Source organism: Capricornis sumatraensis, chromosome 9, assembly GCF_032405125.1.
Source record: "Capricornis sumatraensis isolate serow.1 chromosome 9, serow.2, whole genome shotgun sequence".
NCBI classification, from domain to species: Eukaryota; Metazoa; Chordata; class Mammalia; order Artiodactyla; family Bovidae; genus Capricornis; species Capricornis sumatraensis.
The window spans coordinates 59,549,737-59,570,368 of NC_091077.1; the positions used below are offsets into that span (position 1 = coordinate 59,549,737).

Here is a 20,632-nt window from a genome sequence, read left to right on the forward strand (position 1 = left end):
CCAACCCAGGGACTGAACCCATGTCTCCTGCATTGGGAGATGGATTCTTCACCACTGAACTACCAGGGAAGCCCACCTCTTTCCCTTGGGATCCTGCAAAACAAATTGGTTCCCTCTTCCCAAAACAGTCCTCAGATATATTAAAAACAACTCTTATGACCTGAATCATCTTTGAGCCCTATGCTCACAATCCCCCATTCCTTACATTATTCTTCACAAGGCATGAATGTTGAAAAAAAAAAAATCATGCTGTTTATCTTCTCCTGGAGACTCTCTTGTTTGTGGACACCCAGAATAAGACGAAGCTTTACCACTGCTATGCACCAGAGCCGAGTGTCACTACAGAGAGGACTAAGCACACATTTACATGGTGGTATGGTTTTCTAGTGGGTCTCTTAGTGTGCTTTGGAAGCGGTTCCTTCCTGAACAGCTGCTCTGACTAAATCGGGAGGGCTGTGTCTCTGCCAAGTACATGCTGTAAGGGAACAAGCTTGTAGAGCCTGCCTCATAGAAAGGGCTTATCTGCAAGCTTACTGCTGGCACTCTAAGCACGGACATTCAGAGCCCTTCCTCTCACAAACACCTGCCTTTTACAGGGGTTTCCACTCCATTGTCCTGTCTTGGGAGTGGGTGTGGATTAAGAGGAGTCAAATGATGCAGGGGCTGCACGGTAGTAGGCAGATGACAGCATACAGAATTCCTGGCTCCTGCTATCCCCTGGCAGAGGTAAGCAGTTTCTTTGTTGCAAAGCCCAGAGGATTAGTTTAAAGCAGGGTTTCTCAACCTCAGATTTATTTTGAAATTTGGGACCAGACAATTCTTGGGAGGAGTGGGATGTCTCATGCATTCTTGGATGTTTAGTAGCATCTCTTGCCTCTATCTACTGGCTACCAGTAGCATCCACTAGTTCTTTTGTTTTTTGTTTTCTTTTTTGGCCATACCATGCAGCATGTGGAACTTCCCAACCAGAGACAGAACCCATGCCCCGTGCAAAGGAAGCACAGAGTCTTAACCACTGGACTGCCAGGGAAGTCCAACATCCACCAGTTGTGAAAACCAAAAATGCTTTCAGACATTCCTAAATGTCCCCTGGCAAACAAAACTGCCCCTAATTGAGAACTGCCAGTTTAAATCCAAACTATCTCAATAGTTTAAGACATGGTGTTAGTTGCTCAGTCGTGCCTGACTCTTTGCAACCCCATGGACTATAGCCTCTGTACATGGAATTCTCCAGGAAAGAATATTGGGGTGGGTAAGCCATTCCATTTTCCAGGGCATCTTCCTGATCCAGGGATCAAACCTGGGTCTCCTGCATTGTGGGCAAATTCTTTACTGTCTGAGCCACCAGGGAAGCCCCTTAAGACATGGAGCTAGACCTAAACTTGAAGTATTATCTACTTCTACTTTCTCATTTTATTGCTGCAGAGAGAAATGATAGCAATGAGCAAGAAATTAGAAGACAAGTTTCACTTGTTCCAGTATACTAATGGTTCTCAATCCTGCTATATACATTAGAGCTCCTAAAACATAGGCATTTCTGGTCCCTAACCAGACCAATTAAAATAGAATCTCTACATGTGGAAGCCAGGAGTTCCCAGTGACTCTAGCATGCAGCCAGGGTCAAGGGTCAGAGACTCACGTCGCACTGCCTCTGTGCTTGCCTCCAATAAACCACCTTGAGCACCTCTGGAGTTGGGTGTGGTTTGCGATTTGCCCTGCAGGGTGACATGCACAGTGGGGCACCAATCTTAGAGGCCTGGTACATGGGACCCTAATACCCTAGAAACAAGACGGCAAAAGGGGGAAACAAATACACATAGTGTGTAACCAATTTGTTCAAAAAGCTAGCACGTTTTGCACTGGATCAAAGAAATGCCTACAGGTAATTTAAAAGTCAGAAGTTATATTCAAAATAACAGTCCCAACTGTTTAGCACAGGGCACGATGTACTCACGAAACAAGTCTTGTCTCATGTTGTTTAAACAATTATTTATAAACAGTGTGATTAATTTCATTTCATTCATTTCTGGCTTTTCTCCTAACAGAGGAAGCTCAGCCTTCCTTGTTTAAGCAGTGTTTATAACATAAGATTTCTATTGACTCATTCATCAAGAAACACTTATCAGGAAGTTGAGAAAATAACTGGATAAGTTGTTTGTTTTAACCAAGACATGAGCAATGTTATATCTACAATTATAATAACAATGGTTATGGCAGCTTCCATTCATGGAGCACTTTTCTATGTAATAGAAGCTGGGCTCAACTCTGCACATGTGTTATCATATTTAATCTTAACAAAAGTCCTATGAGATGGGTTCTAATATCACTGTTTTCAGTTCAGTTCAGTCGCTCAGTCGTGTCTGACTCTTTGCGACCTCATGAACCGCAACACGCCAGGCCTCCCTGTCCATCACCAACTCCCAGAGTCTACCCAAACCCATGTCCATCGAGTCAGTAATGCCATCCAACCATCTCATCCTCTGTCACCCCCTTCTCCTCCTGCCCTCACTCTTTCCCAGCATCAGGGTCTTTTCAAATGAGTCAGCTTTTCGCATCGGGTAGCCAAAGTATTGGAGTTTTACAGGTGAGAAAATAGAAGCCTAAAGATGTTTGGCCACATTGCTAAAGATTATATAGATGGTAAATGACAGATCTGAGACAGGACTGACAGCCAGGTGTGTCAGACTCCAGCCCCTACAGCCATTATGCTACACTGGGTCGAATGCCCTTTTGGTTACAAACCAAAGCTCACCTTCCTCAGAGTCAGAGACTGGAACTTTTCCTTGACAATATGTCTCAGTGGAAGGGAAAATGTTTAGGTTTCAGCATTTTAGCCTAGAAGTGGGCATCCTGGAGGGCACTTAAGCCACTTGATTACCAAACTTTTGCAGGTATACTCTGCAAACAGCACTAACTTTTCTAACCCTGAGTATTTGATGAGGCAAGTGGAGCTCTTGTGATGTTATTCTCACTATGTTCTAGGGTGATATCAACAAGAACCATGTTTTGCGAGAGCTGCCTCAGGTAGGGATGGGGCAAAACTGAGGACAGGGCCAGCTTCATGGCTGTGTGATCAGAGCAATCACATAGGAGCTCAGAGCCTGCTGTACTGCGCTGCTTATCCTCACTTCAGAATTTGCAATAACTTTATCTTTGAACTTGTGAACCCTGAGGGACAATGAGGCATGCACGTGAGCACAGACATGTGCAATGTGCATGCACACCGTAGTTCCTTGCTGCCTACCTATCACATTAGCGATGCCCCGTGAGCACAGAATTCTGGTAGACCCACCGAACATAAGAAATTTAGTCAGATTCAAAGCAAGCACAATGTGGACATATAATTTATATGAAGTATTTTCCATTCTCCCATCGTCTTTCTATCAACAGCTTCTTTACCATGCTTTACCCTGTGTTTGCTGAGTCTCGCTGAATTTCCACAGAACATGGGTCCACTGCAATTCTGCACCCATGTTTCCTATCAACACATCTACCAACACCAGCAGATGACTGGTGGCCCTGAGAGTACATGTTTTCCATCTGAACCAGAACTTGCCGGATGCATAAAGAAGGCAGTGATTGTCTAAGGAAAAGAAACCATCAAGGAACTCTGCTGCTGCTAAGTCACTTCAGTCGTGCCTGACTCTGTGTGACCACACAGACGGCAGCCCACCAGGCTCCCCCGTCCCTGGGATTCTCCAGGCAAGAACACTGGAGTGGATTGGCATTTCCTTCTCCAATGCATGAAAGTGAAAAGTGAAAGTGAAGTCGCTCAGTCGTGTCCAACCCTCAGCGACCCCATGGACTGCAGCCTTCCAGGCTCCTCCGTCCATGGGACTCCCCAGGCAAGCTGAGCACTGGAGTGGGGTGCCACCGCTACCATGTCTTTTTCACAGTGTGTTACTCTCCTGTATTAGCCAAGCATTTATGTATAAAGTACTGACATAGAAAGAAAGAATATGATAGAGCAAGTCATGTTTCTTTTCTCTGCACTCCTTCTTTACTCCTCAGTAAGCTGAGGGGAGAATGTTAGTAGAATATGCATGCATCAAGAAGTAAAATAAAAATAATTGCATTAGTTTTATGCACTATCTGGTAAAAATAAAATACATAAGCATGTCTGAATTTCAAAATGCAATTTTGGTTATTCCACATACAAGTTAAACGCTTTTACTTTTGCATTTAACACAGCATTGCACAGCATAAAGATAGATGGTAAATTTTCTGCTAATAATTTAAAAATGCATTTTGTTTTTCTACTAGAGAACAGGTAAGTAGCAAATAAAATACATATGACAAATTAAGAGAAAGACTGAGGAGGAAAGAAAATGGCTTTACATTTTAATACTTTTAAGAGGAATTTGTTCCTGCCCTTTGAACCAGAAGCCCCACATTTTCATTTTTCACTGGGGCTACAAATTATGTAGCCAGTTCTGGAGGTGACTGAGGAAGGGAAGGCGAGGTCATTCTCATCCATCCTTTACTGTCCGAGCTATCAGGGAAGCCCCTCTCATCCATCTTTGACTTAGCTGGAGTAAGTCTGCATTGGCTCAAAGCAATGAGATAAATGTTGAATCCAATTGTAGCCTCCAAAGTTCAAGGTAAAGGCCAAAAAAAAAAAAAAAAGGCGTTTAAATGCCAAACAGCTTTTCAACATTAGCAGAAAACTCTAGGGATCTAAAGTAAATCAAACCTAAATTATTTCCTCATCTGTGGGTAATCTTCCAATCTACTAAATGAAAACCTTTATTTAAATACAGAATTCTGATGGGATGAAACTAAAGGTTCCCAAGTGGCTTCACCGTGAATAAAGCAACTATTCCAGTTAAGAATTAACAAAAAAAAAATTTCTTTTTGTGGTGAAAATTTATTTGAGTACACAGTCCTGGTAAATGATAGGGTCTAGGTAGGGGCTGATAAGGGTATCCATCTATTCATTAGACAAATGTATTAACTGAACAATGAACTACACCCTGTGGGAACTTTTGGGAATAAAATGGACAATATCAGCCCTCAGGGACTGACAGTCTGGTTGCAGATAATAAAGAAGTAAATGAAACATAAATATAATTGAAAATTCTGATAACAGGAGGCAATAATGAACCTGAAGAACTTTTTTCTCCTAGTGTTATTTGGGGGAACTTCATTCTCTTTCTTACTTTCACTTTTTCCTATTTTCACATTTCTCTTTATTGATTCCACACATAAATCTGAATATACTAATCTTGTGCATGGAAATGTCAAAGATTATACAGTCCATCCATTAGAATCATTTTATTTATTATTAAGCTCTAGTGGATAATAAGAGTTAATTGTATGAGGAAAAATATATATTGCTTCCTTCCAGAGAGAAGGATCAAATTGCTTTGGAGCAGTTTGTCCATTGGGACTTTTTACGATAAATGAAATAGTCTTTGTTTGCACTATCTAACCTTGCTGTATATAACCACTGAGCTCTTGGAATGTGGTTACTAGACAGGGCAGGTCTAGAGACCTCCAGGTCAATGGAAAGACTTCATCAAAGAGATTGAGGCTGGAGAACAGAAGATGATAGCCAAGTCAGATAGGTAAGAAATTCTTTGGGAAGTGCTCCAGTACTCTTGCCTGGCAAATCCCATGGATGGAGGAACCTGATAGGCTGCAGTCCACGGGGTCGCTAGGAGTCGGATACGACTGAGCGACTTCACTTTCACTTTTCACTTTCATGCATTGAGGAAGGACATGGCAACACACTCCAGTGTTCTTGCCTGGAGCATCCCAGGGACGGGGGAGCCTGGTGGGCTGCCGTCTATGGGGTCGCACAGAGTCGGACACGACTGAAGCGACTTAGCAGCAGCAGCAGCAGCAGCAGCAGGAATGTTCAGCCTTCTTAGAAATTAGGTGAGTAACTTAAGTCTGAGCAAGATCTAATCTTGCAGAATGTCAGGGAAGATACTGAAACCTGGCATGAGCAGAGAAACTCACCCCCGAAGCTAAACTTTCCATGCAAATTCTGCTTGTGTTCCCTAACTTATAAATAGTCTGCTCTTATAATTATCTCCCCCATGAGGACAGAGCTTTGCAGTTAGCAAAGCAATTTCACATACATTATCTTGTTTGATTTTCACAGTGAGTTAGGCAAGAAAGGAATTATTTACCCCAAAAGCCCAAACTGGAATTCTCAGTGGATTTCAGGTAGAGAAAGATCTCTGTTCTGAAGTTACTGTTAGCAAGCCAAGTCTCTACTCTGCCAGGGATCATCTGAACTAATCAACATAAATAAGAAGAGAAGCCAGACCAAGGGAGAAGAAACAGAACCATCCTTCATTCCCCTGTCAAATCACACAATGTTCCAGGCACTTTACTAGGCTCAGAGAACACAGTAGTGAACAAGACTGGCAAAATCCTTGGCATTTATCCAATACACAAAGAACTCCAGAATCAAATCCCTATATAACCCCACATCAATTCAACATGGCTTATTCCTATCATCTGTCACCCAGGTGACTATGCATGGTCTCAGTCTATGGGTCCACACTATGCATCCCAAGTGTGGAGCATCACTTGACTTAAAGAATGACAGCTGAAGCAAGCTTCCAAAGGAATATTCTCCCATATTTTACTGGTTAATATCAGATAAATTCTTCCTTTTGTCATTTGAATTTTGTATACACAATGTTGAGCAGGAGAAGTGAAAAGCCATCATTTTCTTTTTCCTGACTTGAGTAGGAAAGCAGCCAGTGCTTTCTCATTAGGTTATTTCTTCCTTTCTCTGCCATTATATTTGATGTGAGTTTCCGATAAAGTGACTTCTAGAAGACTAAGAGAGATACTGGCAGATGGGGAAAATCTAGCTATAGAATCAGGTTAAAGACATGACAAGGAGAGAGAAGCTGGCTCCAGATTCACTAACAATCAATTTATACACAGGATGAACCTGTTAGAATCCATTGCTCACATAGTACTAGCATTATGCCTCTTTCTTATATATGTGTGCATACAAATTAAAACTGCCCCAAGAAACATTCATATGATACAATTTATGTTTGGAAACTATTTTTTTTAAAGACTGTATAACCTACATATCTGGACAAACTATTTCATTAGATAACCAAATGGTATCTTCACTTCTATTTTGATTGTGGGCTGGATATTCCCAAAGAAGATAATTATCCAACAGAAAACAACCAAAGACAACTGCAGACTATTCTGCTAGTATGAGCACATTAGTCAGTACAAGCTGAGTGACCAAAGCCCTCGAAAAATGTCTTGCAAAAATGGCTACCCAACTGCTTGTTTAATAATAAAATGTCATGTAAGTCAAAGGGCTGTGAAGATAGGACCAAGTATGGGAAATCTACTATTCTAAACCATTGAGGCCAGACTGGCTTGTTTTTATTTCAACCTGGAAAAGTAAAATTCCGTTTTTTCAAAAAGATTTTAAGAGGAAAAAAGGTCAGAGTCTCAGAGTGCTGCCATTAACTGGCCCTCCTCAGTGTGAGTCTTGGATTGTAGACTAAGTCTTCTACATTAAGAATCTCAAGGAAGATTTTTTTAAAAACCAACTTTCAGTTTTGACCACGTGAATCTTTCATCAGAATGTACTGATCATTTGGTTATATACTATTTTGTAGACACTGTGTGAGGGGCTAAATGGTATACAGAGAAAAGAAAGCCATGGTTTCTACCCTCAAGGAATAACTAGCCTTATTAGGGGTTAAATAAGGAACTCTATAATCTCAGGCAGTACAAATGCAAGAAAGAGTACTATAAACAGGTCACTGCCATCCAGAGGAAGCAGAGAAGAACAAATGATTCAATTGAAAAAACACAAAAAGGGTGTTTTCTATAGAAGAGGTTATATCTACCCTGAGATGAGTTTCTATTAAGTTTATTATTTCTTTGAATAGTCAATGTGTGCCCAGGCAAGAAGTCAATATGAGATTACAAAGAATAGACTTATCTGATACAACTTTAGTTCCTTTTTAGAAAAGAGATGGAAAAAATGCCTGGATTTGAACAAGTTACTAATCTTCACAGTTTGCAGACAAGATAGAGAAACATGAGCATGATGGCAGAGTTGACAGACTGATAAATGTCTCATCGAATTTATCCAAGAGTCAAGACGAACATGAGAAGTGGTAACCCTATTCCTGACTCTAAGTGGGCTGGACAAGACTGAACTCTGGAGTCAGGAAGAGTAGGATCCTGATTCCAGCTTCGAGCTTCATCATTTACTATTACTTGTATGAGTTTGGGCCAGTTACTTACCCTCTCTAAACCTCGGTTTACTCATCATTAAAATGACAATAATCATAACACCAAATTCTCTTGGTGTTGTGAAAGTTAAATGCAACAATGATTTCAAAGTTCTTAAATACAGTAATTGGCACACTTTTCTGGAATTATGTTAAGCATCATGATCATAATCATAATTATTAATGATATGGAAGGAGGTCTCTGATGGGCTGCCCCATACTTTGTCAATAGATGCCTTGGAAGAGGAACCTGACACACAGTTCCAAATTTGACACAGAAAGCTATAAATTTGTTCAGGCATCATCCTACATTTCTGTGACTTATATTTTGCTTGTATGGTTAAATTTTGCATTTATTTAGATTTAACTCCACATTTCCAACATTGGCTGATTGGTTTTCCTTTCTAAAACCTTTAAGTCTTCCTTCTAACATGTTAGCTCTCCCTCAGGGCCATTTATTAATATGGTAGATGATAGCTCTACTTATGGAGACAGGGAAGACTCAGGAAATTTGTGGTTGGGGTGGGAGAAATAGAAGAATTCTATTCTGGATGCATGAAATTTGATATTCCAAAGAAACATATAAATGGGGTTTCAAGGAAGCAAATTGGATCTTGTGGTCTGGAGTTCAAAGGGCAGCTATGACCTGGAGATATAAATTAATGAGAGGGCTGACAGCATGATGATTTAAAGCATTTAAAGCTATGGATGCTTAAATCACATAAAGTGAGAATGTAGTTTGAGGAGAGTATTAGGAACCAAGTGCTGAAGAATTCCAACATTTAGAGGCCAGATAGAAAAGGAAGAACCTGTTAAGGATTCTCAGAAGGTATTGCTAGTGAGTTAAGAGGAAAACCAGATAAATATGGTATTTAAGAAAATTAATTTAGGAAATTTTTCAAGAAAAAAACTGAGTCAACTGCAAGAGGTCAAATAAGAAGAGTTTTTTTTTTTTTTAATTTGAAACTTCTATAAGAAAAAAGCTAACCAAAATTCAAAATCAAGCAGAAGATTTTGTTTGGGAGTATGTTTTTGCAAATTATCTAACAAAGGATTAATATTTGGAATATAATAAAGAACATCCAGAAATTAATCAGAAAAATACAACATAGTTTTCAGACAAAGAACCAAATATAGGAAGGTGCAGTCAATAACTAATTTTAAAAAGGGCCAATCTATCAAATCATCTGGGAAATGCAAATAAAATGAAAGAGCATATTTCAAAGTAGTATATTAATAAAAGGTGCATAATACCCATTGAGGGGAAAGAGTAGCAGATACTCTCACAGCCTGCTGATGAAAATGCAAGGTACTATGGTGCTCTGGGAGGTCAGTGTTATGGTAAGCATAACTTTTTTAAATGCACATAATTGTCAATAGTACAGTTTCACTTTCAGTAGTTATCTGAAAGGAATACTGGCACATGCACAAAGAAGTGTGTTTCAGGACATTAAAAATAGTACAGTTTGTAACAGCAAAAGATTGGAGACACCTACATATCCATTAATGGGAAATGATTAAATAAAATGTAATATGTATTTTTAGTACAGAACATTATGTAACAGTTAAAAATAATTAGTTAGATCTATATGTCTGAGTGGGATGATCTCTAAAATGCATTGTTAAAGAATAAAAAGCAAGGTCCAGAAAAGTATACACAGAATGGCTCCATTTATGTAAAATGAAGAGAGAAAAATCTGTGAATCTGTTTTATGAATATTTGTAAATGCATTGAAAAGATTATAGACTAGTGGTAATTGTTGTCTAGGGGCTGGGTTAGTAGGATAAAAGATGACTTCACTTTTCATTGCTACAGGTTTTATATTTCATTCATTCATCTGCATTTGTTGATGTCCTACTTGTGGAATTTTTAGGAAAAACACACATTTTTCTTAGATTGAGTTAAAATAGTCAATCTGGAGAATTAATTTTATGATTTGTTAAATTATCCATCAAGCACCATATTGTGCATTTGTTATGTCGCAGGAAATAAAACAGGCAGGATTCCTGTCCTTGCAAGGCTTACACTCTAGTGGATTCAAGTTTCAAATAGTTTTCTCTTCTCTGTATAGGCTACCTCCAGTCTTACAAGATTCTTCACCTCCACAGTGAAATACCTGATACCAATTTCCTGTACTTTTCATGGCCTCAGGAAGAAACAAATCTTAGGAACAAAGTGTGAAGAATATACACATAAGCCATCTCTAAACTGCTCTCTCTGCTTAACAATCATGCTGCAGATTTCCAAAAGCAGGACGGATAAAATAATACAGTATTAGTAAAATAGGTTTCCTGGGCTGCCCTGCTGCCCTAGAAACCCTAAACTCTATGACTGTTACTGTGGGGAAAAGGCATCAGTTCTAAACAACTGTCTTAATAAAGGCAATACTAGAACAGACTCTCTAAGTAGTAGGCAACTAAGCTTAAATAACTACAAGCTCTCTGGCACCCACACAGAAGTTCTCATACACAAACTTCACTTTACTGTAAGATCCTTTCTGTGACACTCATGAAGGCACAATAATTATTAATAAATAAGAATGCCAGCCTATAGGAGTATCCTTTGAGGCCTTTCCACCAGCTGGAATCTCAACATCATACTAGGATTTAACTACAAGTCTGTTAACACCAGTAGCAGAAAACTGAATTTATGTTTCTGAGAAATCTCTGAAGCAAAGTATTGATATTTCATAGAAATTCCTATGTTTTCTTCTTTTCTTACACATGCAATGAAAAGTCCCCAATTTTCAGCTGCCAAAACAGCTAAATATTGTCATCATCAGAAAAATTAAATGCTTGTCTCAGAGAAGGAACTGCTCTGTTGAAATTCCTGTGCATCTCAGGACAAAGGAAAAAAATGTTGTTGATGATTCATCTTTGCTAAAGGATAAACGTACTTATCATACATGGCTTTTCACAGCTAAGAACAACTGTAAGGCAGGGTAGCAAGAAAATTATCAGAGTTTGGAAAGAGGCATCATGCCTAGTCACTGAAATTCAACTCCAAATTTTCTCCTACCTCCATCAACCTATGTGACCTTGGGTAAATCACCTGACATCTCCCCACTCTTTCATATTCCAATGCTGCTTTCATATTCCTCATGCTGCTCATTCTATCTGGAATGCCTTCTGTGACATCTCCTCCAAGTCTAAAATTCTTATAAAAGGCTGTTCTGTGACGTTTTCCCTCATTCCCTTAACCAAATCAGCTTCTTTCCTACTCATACCCCCAGTCTACATTGTCCATACTTCCATTATATCATTTATCATATGGCATTACTATTGCACATTTATCACTTTGTGTATTTTATTTTAGCTTATCATGTTATTTCATAGCCATCTTATGGTATCAGGTTATATGCTATTAGTTTACAATATTATTAGTAATATTATGAGCACTTTCTATGTGTCCGGCCATATATGAATACATTACCCCTAACTGTCATAAAAGTCCTATATGATGGTGTTATATTTATTACCATTTTTTACAGTTGAAAAAAGTAAAAATCAAGAAAGATTAGGCAAATGATTAGTAGTGGCACTGAGGATCAAAATAAAGACTATTTTACTACGGCTTTAATTACTACCCTAAAATAGTACCTGTAAATAGAAGTAGATAATATATGCTATATTCTTACTAGGTGTCAGATTCTGTACTATATGCTTTATACATACTAGCTAATTTGATTCTCAAAAAAACACTGTGATGTAGAAATTGTGATTATGATTTTCATTTTTTAAATGAAATCAAAGGTTCAGAATGGTTAAATGACTTGCCTGAAGTCAAAGAACTCGAGAGGCTGGATTTGAATACAGATCATTGTGCCCCAGTGCCTAAGTGCTTATCCACTACTCTAATCTACTAACAGATGGGAGACGTTTATTTTAATCTTTGAAAATACTATACAGGTTTTTAAGAATAATTCATCTGGAAACAGAAAACTCGAAAGTTACCTCTTCTGAGTCATGCAGTTGCACATAACAAGCCCCAGAGCACTCACCTTAGCACATGTGTGGATCCATTAATAGTTGTGGTTGAACAGGGGACAGTCTGGCCCAGAATGGAAGGTCTCCGGTAGCGTTCATCATCACAGCAGAGGATGATGAGGAAGGCACGTCTAAAAGACTTATTCAAGAAGGCGTAGAGAAAGGGGTTCAACCCAGAATTGATATAGCCAAGCCAGAGGAAAGCGGTCCACACCTGCCCAGGAACAGTATAGTCTACGAATGGATCCACAATATTGGTGACAAAGAAGGGAGCCCAGCAAAGGCAGAAGCAACCCATGATGATGCACAGAGTCTTGGCTGCTTTGGTCTCTGTCCTCATGCGATGAGTGCTATGCTGGTCTGTTGGTTGGAGCCTGCCCTCTGTGGGGGCTCCTGCCCGTTGTAGCATCTGGATCTGGTGAGCATGCTCCTTAGCTGTGACATAGATGCGATAATAGGCCAGCACCATGAGGAGAAATGGGATGTAGAAGGCTACCACGGAGCAGGTGATGGCGTAGGGCTTGTTGACCATGAAGATACAGTACGTAGAGTTAGAGTTCTGATTGACCTTCCTTTTTTCTATCTGAGAGTTAGAGGGAAAGAGGAAGTGAAGAAGTAGGGTGGGTGGAAAGGAATAAAAAAGTGAATAGGAAGAAGCAGGAGAAGAATGAGAAAAATTATAAGAAAACACAAAGGATAAAAAAGAAGAAGAGAAAAGGAGGATTTGGAAGGTTGAAAGAAAGAGGAAAGGAATAGAGAAGGAAAAGGAGGGATTGATAAAGAAAAAGGGTGAAGGGAAAGAAAATAAAAAAGGTTTATCAGAAAAGCTTTTGTTTTTCTTCTAATAAGCCTACAGCATATAGAACCATGACGGTAGGAAAGGAATATGCTTTTGGCTGCTTTGGGTCTTCTTATATCTCAGTATTTCCATAAAAATCTTCTAGAATTTTGATAGGAATTAGAATAGCATGACTGAGGAAAAATGACATTTTTTCAATGTTAAGATTTCCAATTCGCAAGCATGATAATTCTTTCTCTTTATGTAAGTCTTTCAGAATTTATTTCAGTAATATTTTACATTTTTGTATAAATATCTTTTGCCAGATTTAACCTAAATATTTGCATTTTTATTCTAATGCAAATAGTACTATGCTAAATTCATATTCCAAACTATCTGCTGCTAATATGTAGAACTCTGAAAAATTTTTGTATATTGGCTATGTATTCAACAATTTTGTTAAATTAGTAACTAATATTTCATCTTTAGATTCTTCTGAATGTTTTCCATGAATAATCATGTGATCTGCAAATAATGACAATTTCATTTCTATCTTTCTAGTCTTAATACCATTTTTCCTTGCATGTTGAACTTAATAAGATCTCTAGTACAATACTGAATAAAAATGGTAACAGTGGACACCATTTTTCCAGTCCCAGTTTCAGGAGGGGAGATTTCAATATTTTACTATTAAGTATGACATTTGCTGTCAGTTTTTTGTCAATGCCCTCTGTTTGAGAAAGCTCCCTTCTATTTCTACTGTGATGAAAAAATTTTAAAATTATGATTGTATATTGAATTTTGTCAATGCATTTTTGATAGTAATAAGATGATCATGTGGGTTTTCTCTTCTTTCTTTAATTCATACAATGGCATATAGTGTTACATTACTGGTATAAATCTCACTCGCCTTGAATATTGTGATATACTAGATTCATCTTAGGAACTGAAAGACTTTTTTTCCACCTATAAACTCTGCATGCTGATGGCTCTTAGTTATCAGTCTTCTCTAGGAATAGATCTTGGTTGAAGAGAGCTGTGTAACCCAATGACACTTCCCTTCCTGAGGTCAGCCTGCATCCAGTGTGAACATACACATGAATATGAGATATGAATAAAAATATGTATGATAAATAATATGCTATTTCATTCGTTGTATACACATTTAGTATTTTGTCTTATAGTATATTGTAAGGTTATAGTCTTATTGAGTTGACATTTTTATCAAATCTTTTTATCTCAGTATTATTTGCCTCAAGTCACAGGAACCTAATCCTATATTTCACCTAGGAACAAAGATTCAAGATTTGCTAATTCAGTATTTGCAGCAACTTTATTACCATGAATAACAAGGATCAACTACATAGGTATAATGAACACCTGGGTTACGCTAGTTTCTCTCTAGGCCAATTCAATGTGCAAATGAGTGAAAGATATGAAATGCAATTACAATATCATGGAGCAAACACAAAGCATGTTAATAGTAAGCAGATGCCCTGTTCCCCAGTTACATGAATTAAACAGGGGATGATTCTATCTCACTATCACAAAAGAACACAGTTCACTAGATTATTTCTCTTGGAAGTTCTACCTCAGAAGGTAAGAGTGCTGAGTCCTTGTTACAAATTTTGATGCACAGAAGCTTATACTTCCAAAGGTCTTCTCCATTAGGGATTAAGTTTAGCACAAACTTAAGGACATAGACTCTTGGGTCCAGTAAGCTTGGGCTTAGCTCTAGTCTCCGCCATTCCCTACCAATGTGAATTAACCTCGTTGACCCTGTTTCCTAAGGATGATTACTTCACAGCACTGTTGTGAGTCCTGAGTGAGACAATGATTAAATTAACACAGGGCTCAGCACACAGTAAGTGTTCAACATTTGCTGGCCATTATTATATTTATCTATTCATTATTAGAAATTTGAATTTCATTTCCCCCAAGAATGATAAAACTGAGAGCTTGAAAGAAAAGGGATAGGATTAAAAAAAATATCCATACAGTCTCCCTTGTACGGATCCCCTTTCATTTCTCCACTCCTCTGTCCCCAGCATTTCTTTCAGAAGCCCAAGGAACTCTCGTTCTGACATACCACATGCAAATCCTGGCCCAGTCTTGGCTTGGATATCCTTTCCTGGACAAAGAATAAGGCAAGATTAGGGGCTAGGAATGGGATGGAGAGAGGAAGGGGCAGCTCCTATTCTGACTGGTCCTCTTGGGTCAGAGTTCACTCTCAATCTCTCCTCCCCATTCCCTGGTCAGGGTCCTGGGATCCATCTTAAAGTGACTGCCTGACAACTTCCTTAGGGGGGTAAAAAAAAAAAAAATATATATATATATATATATATATATATATATATATCCCTGCTAATGGATCTAGATCATAGCTTTCAATCATCAATGCAAGTTTGATATTGAAAACAAAGTACGTCAGAGTTGGAAACTCTCCAAGAGCATCTAGACAGGAGTTGATAGATGCCTGCAACCCGTGTTTTCCTGCACTGCTCAAAGACACTGTTCCCAATGAGGACCCAAGGATCTTCTCATCACAGCCCTTCAGGAAGTGGCTCAGTGACAGAGCTGGGCTTAGGGTCCAATTCTCTGGACTCTGGGCCCATACACTCTCTGGAAACCTCCACCCCCATGACAGGTTTTCCATGGGTCACCTTAAGCCTCAAAGTGTCTCAGCATGAAATGAGATGAAGGCCTCTTGGGATATATCACATCCCTCAAGCTCTGGAGTTTGTCTGCTAAGCTTTGAATACCTGTTCCGCTATTCACTAGCTGTGAATTCACAGGCATATAGAAGTGAAGTGAAGTGAAGTGGCTCAGTCGTGTCCGACTCTTTGCGACCCCATGGACTGTAGCCTCTCAGGCTCCTCTGTCCATGAGATTTTCCAGGCAATAGTCCTGGAGTGGATTGCCATTTACTTCACCATTTTTGAACCTGAGTTTTCTCATCTGTGAATTGGGCAGAAATTATTATAATTTTCCCAAAGGGATGCTGCTGTCAGGATTACGTGTATTTAGTGTACTACTTTCTGGCATAGAGTAAACTTTCAAAAATGTTAGCCTGCTTTTTGCTGTTGTTGTTATTGTTGTTACTCTGTCAGGATCTTTCTTAGGATACCCACCTAACCTGACATTGTTTGTTTATTTAGAATCCCAAGCAAACCAAGTTAGTCAAACAGTAAACCCATACGGTCTGCATGAGTACTCACCAAATCAATTATTCCAATGTTATTCCAGCCTTGCATTATAGGGAGAAAAGAGATAAACATGGGGATGACCCAGCAGCCTCCCAGCATTAATGCGATGCGCAGAGGGGTCATCTTGTTCCTATAGACCAAAGGCTGGCAGCAGATGGCATAATACCTGGAGAGAGAATAGAGGGGGTGGGTGTCAAGGGAAAGGATAGATGAGAGGGAGAAGGAGGAGGCATAATTCACGAGAGAGAAGTACAGAGGAGAAGGAAAATAAGAAGAGGAAAGAGTGGGAAAGGGGCAAATTAGAGGGGGAAGTAGAGAATAAAAATAAAGAAGGAGAAAGGAATGAGAAGGGGGAAATTAGATGAGTGAGTAGTAGAGGAAGGGAGAGAGAAGTGGGAAAAGAACAGAGAAAATAAAAAGCAATTGCACAATAAAATATTGTATTTTCCAGGGAGTTTCTGCTACTATAAATATAAACTTTAGATCACACATATGCGAACCATTACCAGACACTGGTCCCATATCCCTCTTTCTCTCCCGATACCTGAGAAACTCAACATATACCTGAGAGTCTGCTCCATCTCAGGCACAGACCTAACACTACCTTCATGCCTAGGAGTTTTAAAGGCCACTGCCCAGCTCTCTGGGCATCTGCATCCAGATATACGCAGTCCTTTTGACAACAACGTGAGGTAACCCAGAGTTGGCCCTACATCTGAGCTCTAAGAACAGTATTTCAAACTTGCCCTCATCCTCTTGATACCTACCTATACCGAGTTGATGCTCTAAGTCAGTGTTCTTTAAATTTTGGTCCAGGGATTCTGCCCTTCTTCTCTATATTAGACTCACCTGAGGAGATCTGCTTAAAATGCAGATTTCAAAGATCTCCTGAAATAGAGCCTGAGGGGGACGAACCTGGAGTTTGCATTCTGACAAGTGGAAATCATCGCTGCTGTTTGCTACATATGTCCAGTTCCTGGCCTCCTTGTGGCTGAGTGGGGCCGATTGACTATCTTGGCCTGAGTTATGAATACAATTAACATGTGTTATTTCTGGACTGAAGCATTTAATTGTTTCTCTGCTGCCAAGAAAGTAAAGTTTCAAATATTTCCTGCTCCATCATTTCCTACCTACTGGTAGAGACCATCTTATTTCCATTTATCAGGGTCTGATCTTTCTCCAGGGACTCTCTACTCATGGTTTCCAGAGCTCAGATTTTGCCTATGTTACTAAAAGTGAAAGTGAAGTCGTTCAGTCGTGTCTGACTCTTTGCGACCCCACAGACTGTAGCCTACCAGGCTCCTCTGTCCATGGGATTTTCCAGGCAATAGTACTGGAGTGGGTTGCCATTTCCTTCTCCAGGCTGTCTTCCTGACCCATGGATCGAACCCGGGTCTCCCGCATTGTAGACAAACGCTTTACCATCTGTGTCACCAAGGAAGTCTCGCCTATGGTACTAGCTTTCTTCTTATCTCCAGAGAGAGGTACAACTTGCCCCACTCAGTGATCTGGCCTCTAACTCCTAGATTGCTCCTTCTATGTTGTTCCAATCTTGGAGACCATTACTTCCATGCCCAGACAGTTCACTGAATCTGACAACAAGTGAAATACCATGGTAAGCTTATCAGCCATTTGTCTTTGGAAAAGTCAAAGAAAAAAAATGCAAAAAGACAGCCTGGAGGCTAAGTCTATTCTTTAAGATTTTATACCATTTAATGATAAGCCACCCCCTTATACCCTTCATTTTATGCAATTCACTTTGTTAATTTTTACCACCTCTTCCTTTCTTTTCTTAATTCAAAGCCTAACTAATAGAACAAAGGCTATATTCTTTGAAAAGCTGGTGGTAGGATGATTTGGGAGAGAGGGTGAATTGAGAAGGAAAGCCCAGTGTTGGAGCATGAGAAGAGAGTGCCATAGGATCTGGGAGGGGAGAATTATACCCTTCCCTCTAAGGCATCAAAGAGTAGCTGACCACATTGTGTCAGGGAACTCCCTGTGCCCAGTCCTGATCTGGACCAAAGTGCAAAGAACAACAAACCAAAGAATGGGAGAGGGAATTACTCAGGGACTCATTTTCTTTATCTATAAAACAGACATGGTAGCCAAATCTAACTAAGGCTAACTCAGTAATGGAAAGAATCATGATTAAGTGGGATTCTCTTCACACTCTTGACTTATATAAGAAAGGCAAATTTTTCTGAATGGCTGTATTAATAATCATTAGAGGTTTACTTACAAAAAGTTGATGAATTTGGAGCACATGAAAACATTTTTTTTTTTTTTCAAAATTTGCTCCCTTCCTCACTTCCTGCTAGAGGGCCTAGATTAGCTAGATTATATATTAGTTTTGTACATTTACCATCTTCCCTCTTTTTTGTTGGTAATAGCATCCCAAGTCCTTTGGGAATTCTCTTTTCACTTGTTGTTGTATAGTTGGGAAAATAAATGATGTGATTCTGACTTTTCCAGCCAGGGAGTGACCTAATCAGACATTTTCCTGGAACTCTGAATGCCATGCAGAGTGATGTGGTGATGGAAAAGTCAGCAAAGGTCCCTCTATTCCCACAGTTGCCTCCTGCTCTCAGCAGGACTGAGAGCAGTTCCTGTTCCTTAGATATTTGGGAAGTCATGCTCTTGCCCCTTTAGGTTCTCAATTCTTTAGTTCTTCCTTCAATTAAACAAGCCACCTCATATCTTTCCACTAAATTCCCTTTTGTGCAGATGATGTTATAGGTTGAAATGCGCTTCCCTCTCCCAAAAGATATGCTGAAATACAAACCTTCAGTGCCTTGGAATATGGACTTATTTGCAAGCAGGTTCTTTAGAGAAGTAATAAAATTAAAATGAGGTGATTACGATGGGCCTTAATCCAACATGACTGCTGCTGCTGCCAAGTCACTTCAGTTGTATCCTACTCTGCGACCCCACAGACGGCAGCCCACCAGGCTTCCCCATCCCTGGGATTCTCCAGACAAGAACACTGGAGTGGATTGCCATTTCCTTCTCCAATGCATGAAAGTAAAAAGTGAAAGTGAAGTTGCTCAGTCGTGTCCAACTCTTCACGACCCCATGGACTGGAGCCTACCAGGCTCCTCCGTCCATCGGATTTTCCAGGCAAGAGTACTGGAGTGGGGTGCCATCGCCTTCTCCAACATGACTGAAATCCTTATAAAAATGGAAAGTTAGACAAGACAGACACACTCAGAGACAAAATGGCAATGTGAAGACAGAGGATTGAAATGATGCTTCAGCAAGCCAAAAAAACATCAAAGAGTGCCAGTAAAACACTTGAAGCTAGGAAGAGGCAAGGAAGAATCTTTTCCCTACAGGTTCAGAGGGAGAAGGGACCTGCAAACACCTTGATTTCAGACATCTAGTCTCTAGAACTGAGATAATAAATATCCTGTTGTTCCAAGCCACTCAGTTTGTGGTACTTTGTTATGTCAGCTCTAGCAAAACCTAATAAAGCTGGCTAAAAGAAGTTTCTGCTACTTGTAACCAAAGTACCTTGCCTCAGTGAAAATGGTTCTGAATGCCAGATATGTCCTTCATAGAAACTTTGTTCTAAGTAAGAATGCTTTCATTTTTATTCACTACACCTCCAGGTCAAAGCTCAAATTATAGCATCTCTTCATCCACCAACCCAAAGAAAGCAATCAAAAGATAGCTGAAAAAAGGTGCTTCCCTATCTTTGCTAAATAACTTATGATTTTTGAGGTTTGGAACAGGTATCAAAATACTAGATAAAGACAAGAGACTTTAGGAATTTGTTTGGATCTCCATTGTCATGTAGATTCAAAAATTCAAAAAGACAAAACAAAATCAATATTTTATAGGACAAAGGGTATGTTTGAAGAGGCAAGATGATTCTTCTGATTTCCATAAGTAGATATGTATGTTTAGAGGATTATGTTGGGAAGACAATAGAATTTACAGAAAAGGACTATGACCACATGGTTATACTCGTGCTCATTCACAGCTCAGTTGGTAAAGAATCCACCTGCAACGCAGGAGACCCCAGTTTGATTCCTGGGTTGGGAAGATCCTCTGGAGAAGGGAAAGGCTACCCACTCCAGCATTCCTGAGCTTTCCTTGTGGCTCAGCTGTTAAAGAACCCACCCACAATGCAGAAGACCTGGGTTCAATCCCTGGGTTGGGAAGACTGGAGAAGGGACAGGCTACTCACTCCAGTATTCTGGCCTGGAGAATTCCATGGACTCTATAGTCCATGGGGTCACAGAGTCAGACACAACTGAGTGACTTTCACTTTCACTTTCTTTTCTAAGCCTAGTTTGGCCAAGGTGATTGTCTGATTTCATAGCATGATGAATATCATGTGGACAATAAGATCTCCCCAAGTTCTGCTGTCCAAACGTTTGATGCATTAATTTGCATTGTTGTTTGTTTAGTCACTAAGTCGT

At 39.6% G+C, this 20,632-nt stretch overlaps 1 protein-coding gene across 1 annotated transcript in view; it reads right to left on the bottom strand.

The window, feature by feature from the left end:
• HTR4 (5-hydroxytryptamine receptor 4) overlaps positions 1-20,632 on the bottom strand; it is a 175,473-nt gene that overhangs the window by 11,108 nt on the left and 143,733 nt on the right. The window contains exons 8-10 of the mRNA XM_068981116.1: positions 16,221-16,374; positions 15,092-15,133; positions 12,239-12,807 (exon numbers count right to left, since the gene is read on the bottom strand). Coding sequence (XP_068837217.1) covers positions 12,239-12,807; positions 15,092-15,133; positions 16,221-16,374 — 765 coding nt within the window. The remainder of the gene's footprint in view (positions 1-12,238; positions 12,808-15,091; positions 15,134-16,220; positions 16,375-20,632) is intronic.